A 17,500-nucleotide genomic window follows, 5' to 3' on the forward strand; every position below is an offset into this window, starting at 1 on the left:
ATATCTCCCAGTCAAATAAATGTACACCTTATGCCAAATATAGTTGCAAAATAAAAATAATTGTTGTGCAACTCAAAATGTTAACTGTACTGTTATTAGTCTATGCACATTATATCATTAGTAACATTAAATATAACACAATAAACCAAAGTATATCAGTAGCAGTTTCCTTAAGACTTTCTGATAGTTTTCTACAGGCCGGTTTACTACAACAGTAGAATACAATTCTGAAATTAGGGTTTATACCCCAAGATTTTAAGTGGCCCCATCTGGCCACCCCAATGAAAAATTTCTGGAGGCGCCACTGGCTTGACATTGTATTATAATGAATGCCACTATAGCCTCATTTGTGTTTTATTCATAGTTTAATATAACATTTTATAGCTACTATTTTTTTCATTCTTGTTTTGTAATAGCGTTACATTTAAAGGGTTTCTTGTGGATTAAGGAGAACTAAATAATCTATATAGGGTTTATAATGTTTATGAATGTTTCGTTCAATTTACTGGTATTTAATATACATATAAATTAATGCTATTGTTTGCAATTATAAGGTTAAATGAGTTATAAGGTTTTTATTTTTGGAGTAAAATCAATTTCTCTTTCATGAGATCACTTCCTCTTTTTGGCGGGTTATGTTTCTCCGTGTCGTAAACTCTAGGGGCCAGGTTTCTAAACCGGGGTGTTTTTAGGGGCGTGATATTCAAACGACGATTGTTTTCTGCCGCCACATTTATCAATGTACATCTTTCTATGATGGGATTGACGGCATACAAATGTTTCATAAATCTGTGCAATCCTCTCTGTAATAGTCACATTTACTTTCCTACCAGTGTAAGATAATTTGTAGGCCACTATAAAGCAGATCAATGATCACTAAAGTAGAGAAGCTGAGTCCATATGTAACCTGACTGCTGCACAAAGATGAACATCAATCTAGCAAACAGCCAATCCAGTCAAACTCCCTCTTTTAACCTCAGTATCTGTAGACGCTGATGTCTGAGCAAACAGTGGAAGTTATTAGCAGGTGTGATATAATTCAGTGATGTTTAGTATTCAAGCCTTTGACTAAACAAAATAATATTCACTATTTCAGGAGCTTGAGCAGAAAATCATCTCTGTGATGAAGAGTGAGCTGAAAGGTTTTAAGAGACTACTGAGTCCAGATTACCCAGAATGCTCTGAAAGAGACCATTATGCTGATGAGGGTCATATCAGAGTCAGAGAGGGGCTTCTGAAGATCACACTGATCATCCTGAGGAAGATGAACCAGACAGACCTCGCTAACACACTACAGACCAGTAAGAGCTCTGGATCAGCTGATTATAGCCTGTGTTTTTATTGTGAACCTTCTGTCTCTCAATCTCATGACACAATCTAATATCTAACATATCAAACCTAAAAATACATTTCTAAAATATTGCTCTGCCAATAACAAGAATTATTTCCTTTGCTCAGAACTGATGCCTGTGTATCAACAAAAACTCAGATCCAGACTACAGGATAAATATCAGAGAATCAATGAAGGACTGTCCAATCATGGAGACTCAACACGTCTGAATGAGATCTACACAGAGCTCTACATCACAGAGGGAGGCAGTGGAGAGGTCAATAATGAACATGAGGTGAGACAGATTGAGACAGTGTCCAGGAGACCAGAGACACAGGAGACACCAATCAACTGCAATGACATATTTAAACCCTCACCTGGACAAGACAAACCCATCAGAACTGTGCTGACTAAAGGAGTCGCTGGAATTGGAAAAACAGTCTCTGTGCAGAAGTTCATTCTGGACTGGGCTGAAGGAAAAGCCAATCAGGATGTTCATTTCATATTTCCACTTCCTTTCAGGGAGCTGAATCTGATACAGAAACATCTCAGTCTTGTGGATCTTCTAAACCACCTTCACACAGAAACCAAAGAATTTCAGTCAGCAGATTATGAAGACTACAAAGTCATGTTCATATTTGATGGTCTGGATGAGTGTCGACTGCGTCTAGATTTCCAAAACAATCGGAGCTTGTCTGATGTGACAGAATCAGCCTCAGTGGATGTGCTGCTGACCAACCTCATCAAGGGCAATCTACTTCCTTCTGCTCTCCTCTGGATCACCTCTCGACCAGCAGCAGCCAATCAGATCCCTCCTGAGTGTGTCCACCAGGTCACAGAGGTACGAGGATTCAACGACCCTCAGAAGGAGGAATATTTCAGGAAGAGAATAAATAATCCGAGTCTGGCTGATAGGATCGTCACACACATCCGATCATCAAGAAGTCTGTTCATCATGTGTCACATCCCAGTCTTCTGCTGGATTTCAGCCGCTGTTCTGGAGAGGATGATGGGTAAAGCAGAGAGTGCAGAGATCCCCAAGACTCTCACACAAATGTTCACACACTTCCTGATCTTTCAGACCAAACTGAAGACTCAGAAGTATGATGGGAAATATGAACTTGATTCTGATCAGGCTAGAAAGACTATTCTGTCTCTAGGAAAACTGGCTTTTGAACAGCTGGAAAAAGGGAACCTGATCTTCTATGAAGAGGACCTGAAAGAGAGCGGCATTGATGTCAGAGAAGTGTCCGTGTACTCAGGAGTTTGTACCCAGATCTTCAGAGAGGAGTCTGGACTGCAGCTGGGGAAGGTGTACAGCTTTGTTCATCTGAGTATTCAGGAGTTTCTTGCTGCTTTATTCAAGCTGCTGTCCTTTTCTGAACAAAACACAGGACTGATGAATGAGTTCAGATCAACAATGACCAGTTTCCTGAAGAGAGAAGTGGACAAGGCCTTACAGAGTGAGAACGGACACTGGGACCTTTTCCTCCGGTTCCTTCTAGGTCTCTCACTAGAGTCTAATCAGACTCTCTTACAAGGCCTCCTGAGAAAGACAGTAAGCAGCTCTCAGATCAATCAGGAAACAGCTGAATACATCAAACAGAAGATCAGGGAGAATCCCTCTCCAGAGAAATCCATCAATCTGTTCCACTGTCTGAATGAACTGAATGATCGTTCACTGGAGCAGGAGGTACAAACATACCTGAGCAGAACAGATTATCGTCGTCTCTCTGGAGTCTCTCTGTCTGATGCTCAGTGGTCTGCTCTGGTGTTTGTGCTGCTGAACTCAGAAGAAGAGCTGGATGAGTTTAATCTGAGGAAATATGATCCATCAGAAGAATGTCTCCTGAGGCTGCTGCCAGTGATCAAAGCATCTAGAAAGATTGAGTGAGTATTTTACAGTGTCTTTGTTTTATTGACTTTATTGTGAACAGTAGGCCTGTGTTTCTCTACACTGTTTCAGTATATTTTGAGGTCTTTCTTATTTGACACACTCAGCTAACATCACAGAGCGCTCTACTAATGACCTGAAGTGTTGAATCAAGTGTGTTTGATAAGAGAGATTCATCCAAACTGTGCAAAGATGAGGTGTCTCCAGGAACAGGATTGTGACTCTCTGATATTACAAATACTGGATTAGAATAAAAAAAAGTTTGTGTGAGAGTGTGTGCCTGTGTGTGTGTGTGTCTGTGTGTGTGTGTGTGTGTGTGTGTGTGTGCGTGTGTGTGTGTCTGTGTGTGTGTCTGTGTGTGTCTGTGTGTGTGCGTGTGTGTGCGTCTGTGTGTGTCTGTGTGTGTGTGCGTGCGTGTGTGTGTGTGTGTGTGTCTGTGTGTGTGTGTGTGTGTGTGTGTGTGTGTGTGTGTGTGTGTGTGTGTGTCTGTGTGTGTGTGTGTGTGTGGAAAGCCATATAAACAGAGGAGTTCATAAGTTTTTCAGCCTGGTTCATATGAGAACCTGGAGATTTGGTTTGGTCCTCACACAGGCCACGGCATGCAGTGTGACCCATAAAATATAACTATAAAAAATAAATTAATATTAGTGATAATAATATTGCACTTTATTTAGTTTTTATTTAAATTAAATAATAAACTAAATAATCAAGTGTGATAATACTATTTTATTTTAAAAAGGGAGTATTACATACACACACAATTATTTTAAGTTAAAAATAAAATGCTAATATTTTGACACATTATTATTTTTTTAATTGTAATTTTCATCATTTTCAAAAGTGAAATCAGCGAGCTTTTATTTTGGCGGGTTGCCGGCAAGTAAGTTTATGCGCTTCCGGGTTTAGAGCCGCTGATTGAAGAGCGTCAGTGAATGAAATGTCACAGTTTTGCTTTGAAAACGGCAGCGGCTAGATTATGCTTTCATGAACATTCCTCCATTGTAAGTCTATGGGATTTTTTTGTCTGTTTTTTCATCCGCTGTGTGAACATCGTAGGTCCGATCACTTAGAAAAGATACAGCACTCCTCTCTTCAATGAGCCGGTTGATTTAACACCTCATTCATGGGTCTGTGACAAACAGTGAATGAACTTAATCTTTAGTTGTTCTCTTTCTCTCTGCAGGCTGTATAACTGCAGTATTGGAGAGGAAGGCTGTGCTGCTCTGAGTTCAGCTCTGAGATCAAACCCCTCACACCTGACTGAACTGGATCTGAGCCGTAATAAACCAGGAGACTCAGGAGTGAAGCTGCTCTCTGCTCTACTGGAGGATCCACGCTGTAAACTACAGAAACTACAGTAAGTGTTATTATATTATTAAACACAAAAACTGTGTGAAAATACTGCCAAACAAAAACATTTCATGTTAAAGCGATAGTTCACCCAAAAATTAAAACTCTGTCTTCACTTTACTTATCTTCAAGTCATTTGAATACAGTGTGACTTTATTCTGTGAAACACAAGAGAAGATATTTAGAGAAATGTTGTTGTCCACACAATAGAAAGCATTGATACCCAAACTTTGGTTGTCAACAATGTCCAAAATATGATCTATTGTGTTTGACAGAAGAAAGAAGGTCATACAGGTCAGGAACGACATGCAGGGAAGTACATTATGACACTTTATATTTTTGGGTGAGTGTTTAAGAATCAAAATGTAAATGATCAAACACAATGATTATACTGAATGTGCTCAAGACTAATGTATGTTTGTATAAACCAGGGGTGCCCAACAGGTCGATCGTGAAGGCAATGCTGGTAGATCACGCTTTAGGTCACTGGTTCTCAGCCGGAGGCGCGAGATAACTTAAAACTAAAATATAATATATTCACTAATGTTATGACTAATATGTTAAATAATGTAAATATATAAATATAAGCACCACCTCTCTACGTATTCTGTGATATTCTGTGTTTCGGAGCAGCAGACCGTTTCTCATCTGTGTGAAATACAGACTGAACGGCGGCTCAAAACCTCTGGATGAGCAGATGATACACAATACAGCTCTCGGCTGGATAAAAGAAGCCAGGGTCACACTAGTAGCCTAAAGTTTTGATGGATGATGATTGTCATCAAGGTAAAGATGATTACAGTCACATACAGGATGGTGCATTAGGTGTGTGTTGTGTCTGTTATTTGATGCACAAACGAACCGTGTGTATTTGTGCTCTCGGTGCACTGATCACTATAATATCATATTTCTGCTTGAACACAGCTCAGGATATTCACCTAGTTGAATACACAGAGTTTAATAACGGATGCTCGTGTGTTTTGGAGAAGTTTGTGAGGATCAGTGGTGTTCATGTACATACGGGCATCAGACGCTCAAACAGCTTGTTCTGACAGAGGAAATATTCACTGATGCTGTCGAGCTGCCTTCAGATCGCTGAGTTCAGAGATACATACTTTTACATACTTTGTAGATATTCTATACAACTTTAGAGACATTTTTGTGAAGTGTGTTCATGGAATGCTTAAATCTTTCTTGAATTTGCTTTGTTTAAAAAAATGACATGAAAATACGAAGGTTTTAGTGAATAGAAAAGTTTGGGCTTGCAGTATTGATTTGGAGAAGAGGGGGTCTTGGAGTAAAAAAAGGTTGAGGACCACTGCTTTAGGTAAATGCAGGCACGGTTTTATGGGGTACTAAGAATTGAACATTATTGTATTATTTTTTTAAATAAAAATTTAACTTGATGCAAGATAAAGATACATCCCAACCAGCTTTTTTATTTAGGCCTATTTATTTTAAATGCATTGTATTATTTATTTATTTTCCACTTGGTAGATCTCGGTAAGTTTCTCATTTGAAAAGTAGATCCCCGCTCAAAAAAGTGTGGGCACCCCTGGTATATACACTTATTATGCCTTCACATGCTATCAGAGTAATCGTGAATACGAGTTTCCTAACCGGAGATTGGACGTGAACGGCCTTTCAAGTCATATTTACTGGGAAATTCAGAAATAATTTTGATACCAGAGTTTCTGAGTTGGGCGGGTCATAATCTTTAAACATGGTGGAGGGGACAACCATTGCTGCTGTCTGTTCTCACAACAACTACATCCCTTTGTCTGGTCGCTTAAGTACTGTATTTATAGGCTAGATATGAGCGATCATTCAAAGCATATTTTATGTTTTATAAGCAGAGAAATAAACATGTATTTGACTGAAATTGTCAGAAAACTGCATGTATAGCGCGGTGAATGTTTATATGATTGTCAACCAATGGGATGCTACATTTTATTCTTTCCTACATTAAAGCACTTGAACACAACAAGCTCGTAATCACGACTTCATAAGTGGGAAATAGGACATTTCCGATAGCACGAGAAGGCAGCGTTATAGACCAATGAACAACAAAGTACATAAGTATCAGCCAAAATGAAACATACAGATACATTTTAATCTGATTTAAGAGTATTTATATCAGAGTAAACGGCACTCATAAATGCTACTGTTTCCTCTGTCAGGTTTGCACCTCTCTCTCTTAGATTCGTCTTTGAGCAATTGATGTTATGTATTTATTATCTCTGACTCTGAATTGGTTTCTTATTCTTTAATTATGTAATTAACATGATACATTCTTACCTGACAAATAAACTGTTATTTATTCTTCGCTCTTCTGAAATCATAATGACTAGTAGATCATGTGGAGGCTGATGTTTCCTCAAATCTGTGTCCAGGACAGAACAGACTAAAGGCTCATGGATGAATGGAGCAGTAGCACGTCATCAGAGACCTTTTGATTTCTGTCTGTCACTGATTAGCAAGTTGTACTGAAGTGACCTGAACTACACTTTCTGTTCTGAGCAAGCAGTAGGCGGCCGACTTAAAGGTGCAGTGTGTAGATTTTAGCAGCATGTAGCGGTTGAGTTTGTGAATTGCAAGCAACGGCTCAGTCCCCCGCTCACCGCTCCCTTTAGAGAAGCTACGGAGGCCGATAAAGGGCTAAGATGTCGTAGTCTGAGACAGCAGAGAGTAGCCAGCAATGAGGTTTCTTTACAGAGGGAAATTAAGGAAGTATATTTATTAATTTCCCTTATTGTCTACCCCTGTACTTGTACATCATTGTGTGGGAGTTTTATTCTCATGAACTAGATTAGCAGTAGACAGCCACTTAAAGAATAGGTTAACCTTGCACCCTCTGACTAATGGCTCTTTTCCACTGCGTGGTACGACTCGGCTCGGCACGGTTCAGAACGGCACGACACGGCTCAGTTCGGCTCGTTTTGTGTTTCCACTGCAGTTTAGTACCGCTTTAGAGTGGACGGGATTATTCACGTGTCGTTATAGTTGCACCGCCTCTACTGCCGTGACTCCTGAAAAACGTTTTAATTCTGCGTCGCTCCATCACGCTCTCGCTGGATCCACTCCTCGGCTATCAACGAGAGGAACATCTGTACTTCCTCAACAGACAACGAAACAGCCATTTTTTGGTTGTTTAAAAAAGGTGCGCTCATTCAAAAGTTGCGTTTGATCCTTCGCTGGCTGTGCTGATTTAAATCAGTGACAATTTTCTCCGGCCAATCAGTGATCAGCAGAGTTTAAACGTCATGTTTTGGTAACGGTACGGCTCGCTTGAAACCTCGGCCGAGGTGGTGCTAAAAAAAGTACCAGGTACTGTTCCCAATGAAAAACCCACCAGAAGTGAGCTGTACTGAACCGTGCCGTACTATGCAGTGGAAAAGCTCCATAAGTTCAGACTGGAGAGTTTGTGATCGTGAGATCCATGTGTGTGTGTGTGCACGTGTGTGATTGTGTGTGTGCGTTTGATTGTGTGTGTGTGTGTGCTTGTGATTTTGTATGTGTGCGCGTGTGATATGTGTGTGTGTGTGTGTGTGTGAGTGCATGTATGGGGTGTGATAACTGCAGTTTTTTCTACTCTCTAAGCAAACTGACAGGAGAATTAAGGTGCATACGCTCGCCAGCCGTTTGGCAAAAATCCCATAGTATTCAGGCGTTTGTTTGTTTTTCTTTAATTAATGGAATGCATAAATACAGAGTTGACATTTAAAGAATGATTGTACATAATATACAAAATATCATGAATATACATTGTCAACTGAAATCAAGTACTAAAGATTACAAGACAAAAAGTAGAGAAACAAATGAAGATTCAGGCGTCAGACGTAATATTTGACACGTTAGACGTCACGGTTACGTCTCGGAGCTGAATACAGTACCTGAATTACATATCTTTTTAATGGTCAAATTAAATTTTACTAATCAAAAAGCATGTATAATTAATTAAAATCATGAAACTTAAACAATTTAACATCAATTTATTTAGCAAAAAATACATGTTTAGGGCCCAATTAAATGTTTTATTTTTTCCAACCTTATGTTTTATTGTCTAATTATTTAAAAGTATAAAAACAAGTTTAATTTATTCTAACATTAATTTTTTTTTTCTCAGAAACTCTGTGTTGTGTATTTACATTTATTAAGGCATAAAACATTAATTTTATCTTTTAATTAATGAAAATGAAAATAAAATCTTATTTTTTGGAAAATAAAGGGGATTTAATATTAAAATTAATATTAATTATAATAGGCCCAAGCCCTTATTTATTTGTGGGCCCCTCGGTGTTCCCCTGCCCCTTCAGGGTTAGGAAACACTCGACTACATGTCTAAGTGAGGTTCAGAAAGAGTTTTGTGACAAGACCAAGAAAATGTTTCTTCTTTTTAGAAGGTGAAACATGATACATTTACAGTACATTCAAACACAGTGTTGTACATTGCCCTGCAGGCTGCATATTTATTCCAGGCTATATATCCTTGTTGTTTTACCTAGGCAGCAATATTACCTTAAAACACACACATAAATAAATATATAAATGAATAAATATATAAACATATATAAATGAGATATATATTACTAATAGGAGACACTGTTGTACAACCCACAAAAGCATGAAAACAGTGTGTTATGATCATATCCCAAGTTAAAAAAGTACAATAGTAAAGATAATAGAATTTAGCCTTAGTATTAAGCTAATATCCAGGCGTTTATCCACACGTACGTTATCCACACGTTCATCCACACGTACGTTATCCAGACGCAAAGTAAAAAAAATCCTTTCTCAGCTCCGTCGCCGCCACGTCGCCGCGGCACTTTGAGCGCAGCTCCAACACGTGACCGTGACGTCTAACGTCTCATATCTTACGTCTGACGCCTGATTACTACGGGATTTTGGCCAGACGACTGGCGAGCGTATACACGTTAGTTCACCTCTCAGTTTGCTTCGCGATCGCTAATAAATGCACAAAGCACACCTCATAAGTGTGTGCGTGTGTGTGTGTGTCTGCCCGTGTGTGTGTGTGTGTCTGTGAGAGTGTGTGCGTGTGTGTGTGTGTGTGTGTCTGCCCGTGTGTGTGTGTGTGTCTGCCCGTGTGTGTGTGTGTGTCTGTGAGAGTGTGTGCGTGTGTGTGTGTGTGTGTGTGTGTCTGCCCGTGTGTGTGTGTGAGAAAGTGACAGTTGAGATTCAAATTCATGAACATTCCTCCATTGTAAGTCTATGGGATTTTTTTTGTCTGTTTTTTCGTCCGCTGTGTGAACATCGTAGGTCCAATCACTTAGAAAAGATACAGCACTCCTCTCCTCAATGAGCCGGTTGATTTAACACCTCATTCATGGGTCTGTGACAAACAGTGAATGAACTTAACTCATCTTTAGTTTTCCTCTTTCTCTCTGCAGGCTGTATAACTGCAGTATTGGAGAGAAAGGCTGGTCTGCTCTGAGTTCAGCTCTGAGATCAAACCCCTCACACCTGACTGAACTGGATCTGAGCGATAATAAACCAGGAGATTCAGGAGTGAAGCTGCTCTCTGCTCTACTGGAGGATCCACGCTGTAAACTACAGAAACTACAGTAAGTGTTATTATATTATTAAACACAAAAACTGTGTGAAAATACTGCCAAACAAAAACATTTCATGTTAAAGCGATAGTTCACCCAAAACGTCGTCACTTTAATTATCTTCAAATAATTTCAAAACAGCATGACTGTCTTCTCTGAACATAAGAGAAGATATTTAGAGAAATGTTTTTTATCCACACAATGGAAAGCAATAATACCCAAACTTTGGTTACACTGTAAAAATGTCAGACCTCCTCAACTCTCCAACAAATTTTCTAGTGACTGATTACATCTACATTTCTCCATCGGCCCAACTGGATTTCTGCTAACTGAATTTGATCAATTGTGGCAACAGTCTGTTATCTGTTGAAATCAAACAACTGTTAACTGTCCAAAAATTAAACATACAGATCCAAAGTTATCCAATCCATGATTTACATGTACTCTGTGGCACCAAGTCTTGTACAATTGAATCAGTTGAAGAGTATTAAACTGTCCCAACACAGGCATAATCTCTCCTGTGTATGTTTTCAACATGACTCTAGTGTCCTCCAGTGGCTCTGTTGAGAACGCAGCCTGGAAATGTTTCTCAGATACAGTTTCTTACAATCATGTTTGCACTAATAATAGAACCCTCATGTCATTTTTCAAAACTCTAGACACAAAACTCAAAACAGTCATTATTTGTAACACAGGCTATCCAATGTTCAAAACTCTGCATGTTGCATTCATATCTTTAAAGAAGCCTTGCATTTGCAGAAGCATTGGTTCAAAATACTAATTTATTATGAAATATCATAAGAACATTACTTTAGATCCCCCACTCACAAGACACCCATAGTTTCACTGTTTAGTTGTTTGTACAATCATTAAATATAGTTGTTCAAAACACATGATGCAGCTTTCATTATGGTTCTACACATTCATACATCATTGAGAAAAGTACAGACACTGGAAACATTACAATTTGAAAATTATTGATGAAATAATCAACACAACAGGTTTTTCAAAAAACTTTCAATAAGAGAAAAAAAAAGATAAGAAAAAACGACTTTAGGCCTACAGTAAAATGTCAACTGGAGTGTCCCTCACTGCACTTCTATGCTTTTATCAACCCTGTCTTGTGAGTTTGGCCACAGGTTCTCATCCACATCATAATGGATGTTTTCATCTTGGAAAACATCTTCTGGTATGGCAAATACAGGCCTGACATCGGTCTCCTTTGATATCATTGCACATATCATCTTTGGCTTGGAGAAGAGGGACTTGTTTGTGAGGTCTATTGTGAACCTTTGACCTCCATGTGGAGAAAAACTCCTCAGTCGGGTTACCGTAAGGAAAGGGGAATATGGGGTAAATACAAGCTGATAAACTGTGGATGGGCCTGAAACCATGATTGCTCTCAGTGCCGCCGCTAGGAGTTTTGGGCCCATTGCACTGATTTTGCTTTGGGTCCCCTCAAAATCACATTCAGTGTGGGGTGGTTAGGCCGCCAGCGAACATCGGTCTGGGCCCGTCTCAACCGCTGGGCTCTCAACCTTTCATCCATGTCATGGCCTGCCTCATCCAAAAATATGAATGGTTTTCATTAGCTTCCAGCTCTATCAACCTCTAAAAAGACTAGGAAAAATAAATACTGATAACAATGATATAGATTTTTTGGGATTTCTTTTCACCCAACAACAGGCATCTTGAAACTGATCATACCTGAACATACTCAGTCCTCAGTTGCTTCACTTTCGTAATGTTGTTCATAATTGCACTTTGAGCAGCTGTATCAGTTGATGGTTAGATCATTGCAATGAAATGAATAAACTCTCAATTCAGATGTAATGTGCGAGTTGTACTATGCGAGAAATAGTAATACTTTAATGTTAAGTTGTGTCAATTTGAACCTGTGATTTTAGTTCAATGAACAAAAGATCTTTGGCTCGTGTATTTTATCCAAGCATTTGTAAAAAGTGTTGTGTTTTGAAAAATGTGCATTTTGATCATCGGTTGTGAATTGTGTCTAGAGTTTTGAAAAATGACATGAAGGTTCTGTTATTAGTGCAAAAATTATTGTAAAAAACTGTAAGATACTCACGGCTGCGCCGGCATTCATTTCCATCATAATTTCCTTGCCATTTACATTAAATGTCTCTGTGAATTACTTTTTGCTGTTTTAATATGCGGCTTAATATTTACAAATACTAGTGTGTGTGTGTGTGTGTGTGTGTCTGCGCGTGTGTGCCTGTGTGTGTGTGTGTGTGTGTCTGTGTGTGCCTGTGTCTCTGTGTGAGAGAGAGTGTGTGTGTGTGTGTGTGTGTGTGAGAGAGAGTGTGTGACTGAGAGAGAGTGTGTGTGTGTGTGAGAGAGTGAGTGAGTGTGTGTGTGTGTGTGTGTGTGCGTGTGTGAGAGAGAGTGTGTGTGTGAGAGAGAGTGTGTGTGACTGAGAGAGAGTGTGTGTGTGTGTGTGTGTGTGTGTCTGTGTGTGTGTCTGTGTGTGTGTGTGTGTGTGTGTGTGTGTGTGTGTCTGTGTGTCTGTGTGTGTGTGTGTGTGTGAGAGAGTGTGTGTGTGTGTGTGTGTGTGTGTGTGTGTGTGTGTGTGTGTGTGTGTGTGTGTGTGAGAAAGTGACAGTTGAGATTCAAATTCATGAACATTCCGTCATTGTAAGTCTATGGGATTTTTTTGCCTGATTTTTTTCGTCTGCTGTGTGAACATCGTAGGTCCGATCACTTAGAAAAGATATAGCACTCCTCTCCTCAATGAGCCGGTTGATTTAACACCTCATTCATGGGTCTGTGACAAACAGTGAATGAACTTAACTCATCATTAGTTTTTCTCTTTCTCTCTGCAGGCTGTGTTACTGCAGTATTGGAGAGAAAGGCTGTGCTGCTCTGAGTTCAGCTCTGAGATCAAACCCCTCACACCTGACTGAACTGGATCTGAGCGATAATAAACCAGGAGACTCAGGAGTGAAGCTGCTCTCTGCTCTACTGGAGGATCCACGCTGTAAACTACAGAAACTACAGTAAGTGTTATTATATTATTAAACACAAAAACGGTGTGAAAATACTGCCAAACAAAAACATTTCATGTTAAAGCGATAGTTCACCCATAAATTAAAACTCTGTCGTCACTTTAATTATCTTCAAGTCATTTGAATACAGTGTGACTTTCTTCTGTGGAAAATAAGAAAATATATATTTTTTTGTTTTGGGACAATTATTGGGAAGCAATTTGTTCAGCCAATATTCATTTGTCAGTTTCCACAATTTTTCAAAATGTATATTTTTTTACAGTGTAGCAACAATATTCAAAATATCATCTATTGTGTTTGACAGAAGAAAAAAGGTCATACAGGTTAGGAACGACATGCAGGGAAGTACATTATGACCATTTATATTTTTGGGTGAACGATTCCTGTAAGAATCAAAATGTAAATGATCAAATACAGTGATTATACTGAATGTGCTCAAGACAAATTAATGTTTGTATATACACTTATAAACCATTAAACAACAAAGTATGTAAGTGTAAGCCAAAATTAGATTAGATTAGATTAGATTAGATTCAACTTTATTGTCATTGCACATGTAAGGTACAGGGCAACGAAATGCAGTTAGCATCTAACCAGAAGTGCAATAAGCAGAGGTACAGGATATAAATTAAATGTACAGATCAATAATTACAAAAATTACTTTCTCAAGTCTTTCTCCAATCCATGAATAACAGATTTACATGTACTCCGTGGCACCAAGTCTTGTGTAATTGAATCAGTTGAAGAGTATTAAACTGTCCCAACACAGGCATAATCTCTCCTGTGTATGTTTTCAACATGACTCTAGTGTCCTCCAGTGGCTCTGTTGAGAACGCAGCCTGGAAATGTTTCTCAGATATGATACTCACGGCTGCGCCGGCATTCATTTCCATCATAATTTCCTTGCCATTTACATTAAACGTCTCTGTGAATGACTTTTTGCTGTTTTATAACTTCACAGCGAAAACATGGGCAATTCAACTTCCTCTGCCAGATATATTCCTCTTTATTAATCTCTTCCCAAGTCTAGAACTAAATCATAAGACAGACTCAGGGCTGGATTGGTAATTGGGCATACAAGGCATTTTTCCGGTGGGCCGACGCACTAAAGGGGCCGACAGAATTGTTTTTGTTTTTGCCAAGGACCATCAAACAGGGACAACGAGCAGCCAGTGGCCCATTGGTTTGTCTCCTGTACTGACAGCGTAAACCACCCAATGCTCTATAGACGGAGAGATGAAGTATTTTGCTCCACCTATATAAAGATCGCTTCACCCCAACTTCTTCCTCGTCGGCTTTTCCCACGTTTTCCCAGCAGCTTTATCAAGAACAGGCTTGCTCTGCGGTGAGAGATGCGGCAAAGAGCCAGGCAGAGGAGGAGAGGAGAGGAGTTGAATCGGTAAAGTGCTTGATAGGGACTCGCACCGGAGGCAGGCATCTAACCTATCCTAATGTGTGCGCGTGCTACGAGTGTACAATACGTAAACACTTTTCAATAAAACTTAAATTCATCCTCCGCAGTCAAGTCAAGTGTGTTCATAGAGGTTTCTATGGGCCAGTGTGAATAAATAATAGCCTAAGTGTGTTAGACTGCATTAATAACTGTGTTAGCCTGCATATCAATGGCTCAAGCCTCTGTTATTAGCTCGAAAATGACGTTTTGGAAATTGTAATGAAAGGTTTATGAGGTGCGCAAGAGGTTAGTTAAACACACGAGATTTCAGGATGGAAACATGACAAATGTCTTGAAATAAATGATCAAAACAATGTCTTGATGTGTGGTTGTGACTCCAGTCCGTTCAGATTATTACAGAAATAATGCACTCCTGAAGTGGTAATATGCCCACGACGCTGGAGCTTATTAATGGAACGGTCTCCATTCTCAAACAAATTAAGACAATTGATTTTTATTGACTGAACAGAAGCGCTTCTTGTGATAAAAAACACTGTAAGGGTTTCCACTGATTACAAAATATTTCTGTTTGCTGGGGTGGTACTATTATATAGCCCTATTAATAAGGAAGAGGAGCCCAAAATATAGTTTTTCTGCTATTTATACTACTTGTTGCAAAATAGATGCAATTATCTGCACTTCAATATTGTATTACATTATAAACCAGTATGCAATAATAACGTATTGAGTGTAAATTATCATTTTAATTCAGATTATTAAATGGATGCCACCTTATTGATACAATAAAGCCCTCCCTACACCTACCCTAACCCTACCTACCCGTTACTGTATTTTCAACTTTTTGGTTATTTCTTTCATTTTTATTAAAAATAAATGCCTTTACGATGTGATATGAGATTTGAAAAGGGAGAAAAGTCTAGTCGATCGGGTCAAAAATCCTCCCATAAGTGATTTAGCATCTGCGCCACTGGAGCTGCTGGTCCATAGCAAAAGACGGGTTCAACCCCATAGCAGCTTTTTATAATCTTCACAGAGCCAATCACACGATGCTGGAGAATTAGTGTAAATAGACTCTCCGTTTACATTATCAAAGAACATTATCATTGACTTTAGTCTAATTCAAGCACTCTCAAAAACTCCCATTAATCACTGAAGTTGCTTACATTGTGAAATGAATATCTTGCTCACATCTTACGCACATCTGCACTTTGTTGTTTCTGATGAGAGAAATGGTCAGAGAGCAGAATTCATTCAGGGAGCGCTCACACTGAATAAAACACTCATCTGAATGCCTCTTATTGGTCATTGTACTCATGAGCTCAACAGAATCATGTGTGATTGGTTATAATGTGCAGTGCTGGAGCTAAAAACACAGCAGTCTCTGGCTCCGTGCCAGACAGTGAAGTTGAGCAAACACAGATTTGAATTTAGCACCGAACATCTAATTACACCGGTGTGATCGTTTATCAGAGACTAAAATATATTAATCAGCTATTTGTGTCTTTTGGAAAATCCACTTCAGTAAACCGCACTCATAAATGCTACTGTTTCCTCTGTCAGGTTTGCACCTCTCTCTCTTAGATTCATCTTTGAGCAATTGATGTTATGTATTTATTATCTCTGAATTGGATTCTTATTCTTTAATTATGTAGTAATTTAATAATATAAATATGTAGTAATGCACAATCATCATTTAATTAGTCACTTAATTATCTCATTAACTTTAACTCTTTGAGTTCTTGTGATTTGACTCGAGACTTGTTTGTGTCTTGAAAGGCATGACTTGGTTCCTCCTCTGGTGAAATCAGCTGCTGAGTTCATGGGTGGAATAAACATATGGCAGGACTTTTACTTTCTGACCCCTGGACTATCCACCTCTGTCTGTAATATATCTGCTTGTTTTACACTCTTTGGCCACCAGGTGCTATTGTGAGCAAATGAAGCCTCCAGAAATTAACTCTTTTGTAACTACTTGCTGAAAAGCTTAAAGCTTCATGAAGCTTCATCTCACCATCTCTACTTCACAGGACTGCAGACGGATACTTTCTCCAAAACAACAAATATTACCCAGAATTCATTGTTTTTTACAGGATTTTGCTGTTGTAATGAAAAAACAGGATGTTACTGTCAGAATATGGCCTTTTTACAGCATTTTTTTTACAGTGTATGTGTATTTATTTTTCCCCCTTTTTATTTCTTTATTTTATTTTATATAATGTTTGTATAATATAATACAAACATTATGTGTGAACTGTGTGAACATCGTAGGTCCGATCACTTAGAAAAGATACAGCACTCCTCTCCTCAATGATCCGGTTGATTTGACACCTCATTCATGAACTGAACAGACAGATTCCTCTTTATTAATCACTTCCCAAGTCTAGAGAACTAAATCATAAGACAAACTAGCGTTAGCATAAATCTGTTGTATTTTCCTCTTGTTACGGTTTGCTGCAGGAGTTGTAGCAATGTGTTGTGAATCTAAAGGAACAAAAATTAATATGTTATTAGACACAAGCTAATAAACAGGCTATTAAACACAATATATATATTTTGTGGTTAACCTTGCATCCTCTGAGTAAGTTGAGACTGGAGAGTTTGTGAGATTCATGACCTCCGGTCGGAGTCAGACTCAAACACAACATCGAGTCCCTGATGAATGAATAACTGAAAATATAGGATGTACAGAATAATCAAATATCTCCATTAAAACTAACCAATATTTGTGATTAGTTACTAATTAGAAACACATTCTAAATGTAATGATCACTTGAGAATTGGAGTTAGATTAAAGCAGGAGTAGTAGTCCTTCACACATTATACCTTCATCCACGCCGCTGGATTTCATCATTGAGCCGATTAGTGATCCTTACAAGACTTATATATCATAGTTATACTATAATGTTACTCTTATTTTAA

General features: G+C 38.7%; 2 protein-coding genes across 9 annotated transcripts in view; both read left to right on the top strand.

The window, feature by feature from the left end:
* Positions 1-17,500, top strand: part of LOC306874642 (NLR family CARD domain-containing protein 3-like) — a 183,660-nt gene that overhangs the window by 83,328 nt on the left and 82,832 nt on the right. The gene's annotated exons all lie outside the window — the stretch shown is intronic.
* Positions 1-17,500, top strand: part of LOC306874652 (NLR family CARD domain-containing protein 3-like) — a 28,045-nt gene that overhangs the window by 9,130 nt on the left and 1,415 nt on the right. For 4 of the 6 annotated variants that reach the window (XM_079424833.1, XM_079424832.1, XM_079424831.1 and 1 more), the window contains 5 exons: positions 1,097-1,301; positions 1,459-3,220; positions 4,408-4,581; positions 9,983-10,156; positions 12,985-13,158. In XM_079424833.1, the coding sequence (XP_079280959.1) occupies positions 1,097-1,301; positions 1,459-3,220; positions 4,408-4,581; positions 9,983-10,156; positions 12,985-13,158 (2,489 nt within the window). The remainder of the gene's footprint in view (positions 1-1,096; positions 1,302-1,458; positions 3,221-4,407; positions 4,582-9,982; positions 10,157-12,984; positions 13,159-17,500) is intronic. The other 2 variants (XM_079424835.1, XM_079424836.1) reach the window with 1 other exon arrangement.

Source organism: Barbus barbus (assembly GCF_936440315.1).
Source record: "Barbus barbus genome assembly, chromosome: 9".
In the NCBI taxonomy this organism is placed as follows: Eukaryota; Metazoa; Chordata; class Actinopteri; order Cypriniformes; family Cyprinidae; genus Barbus; species Barbus barbus.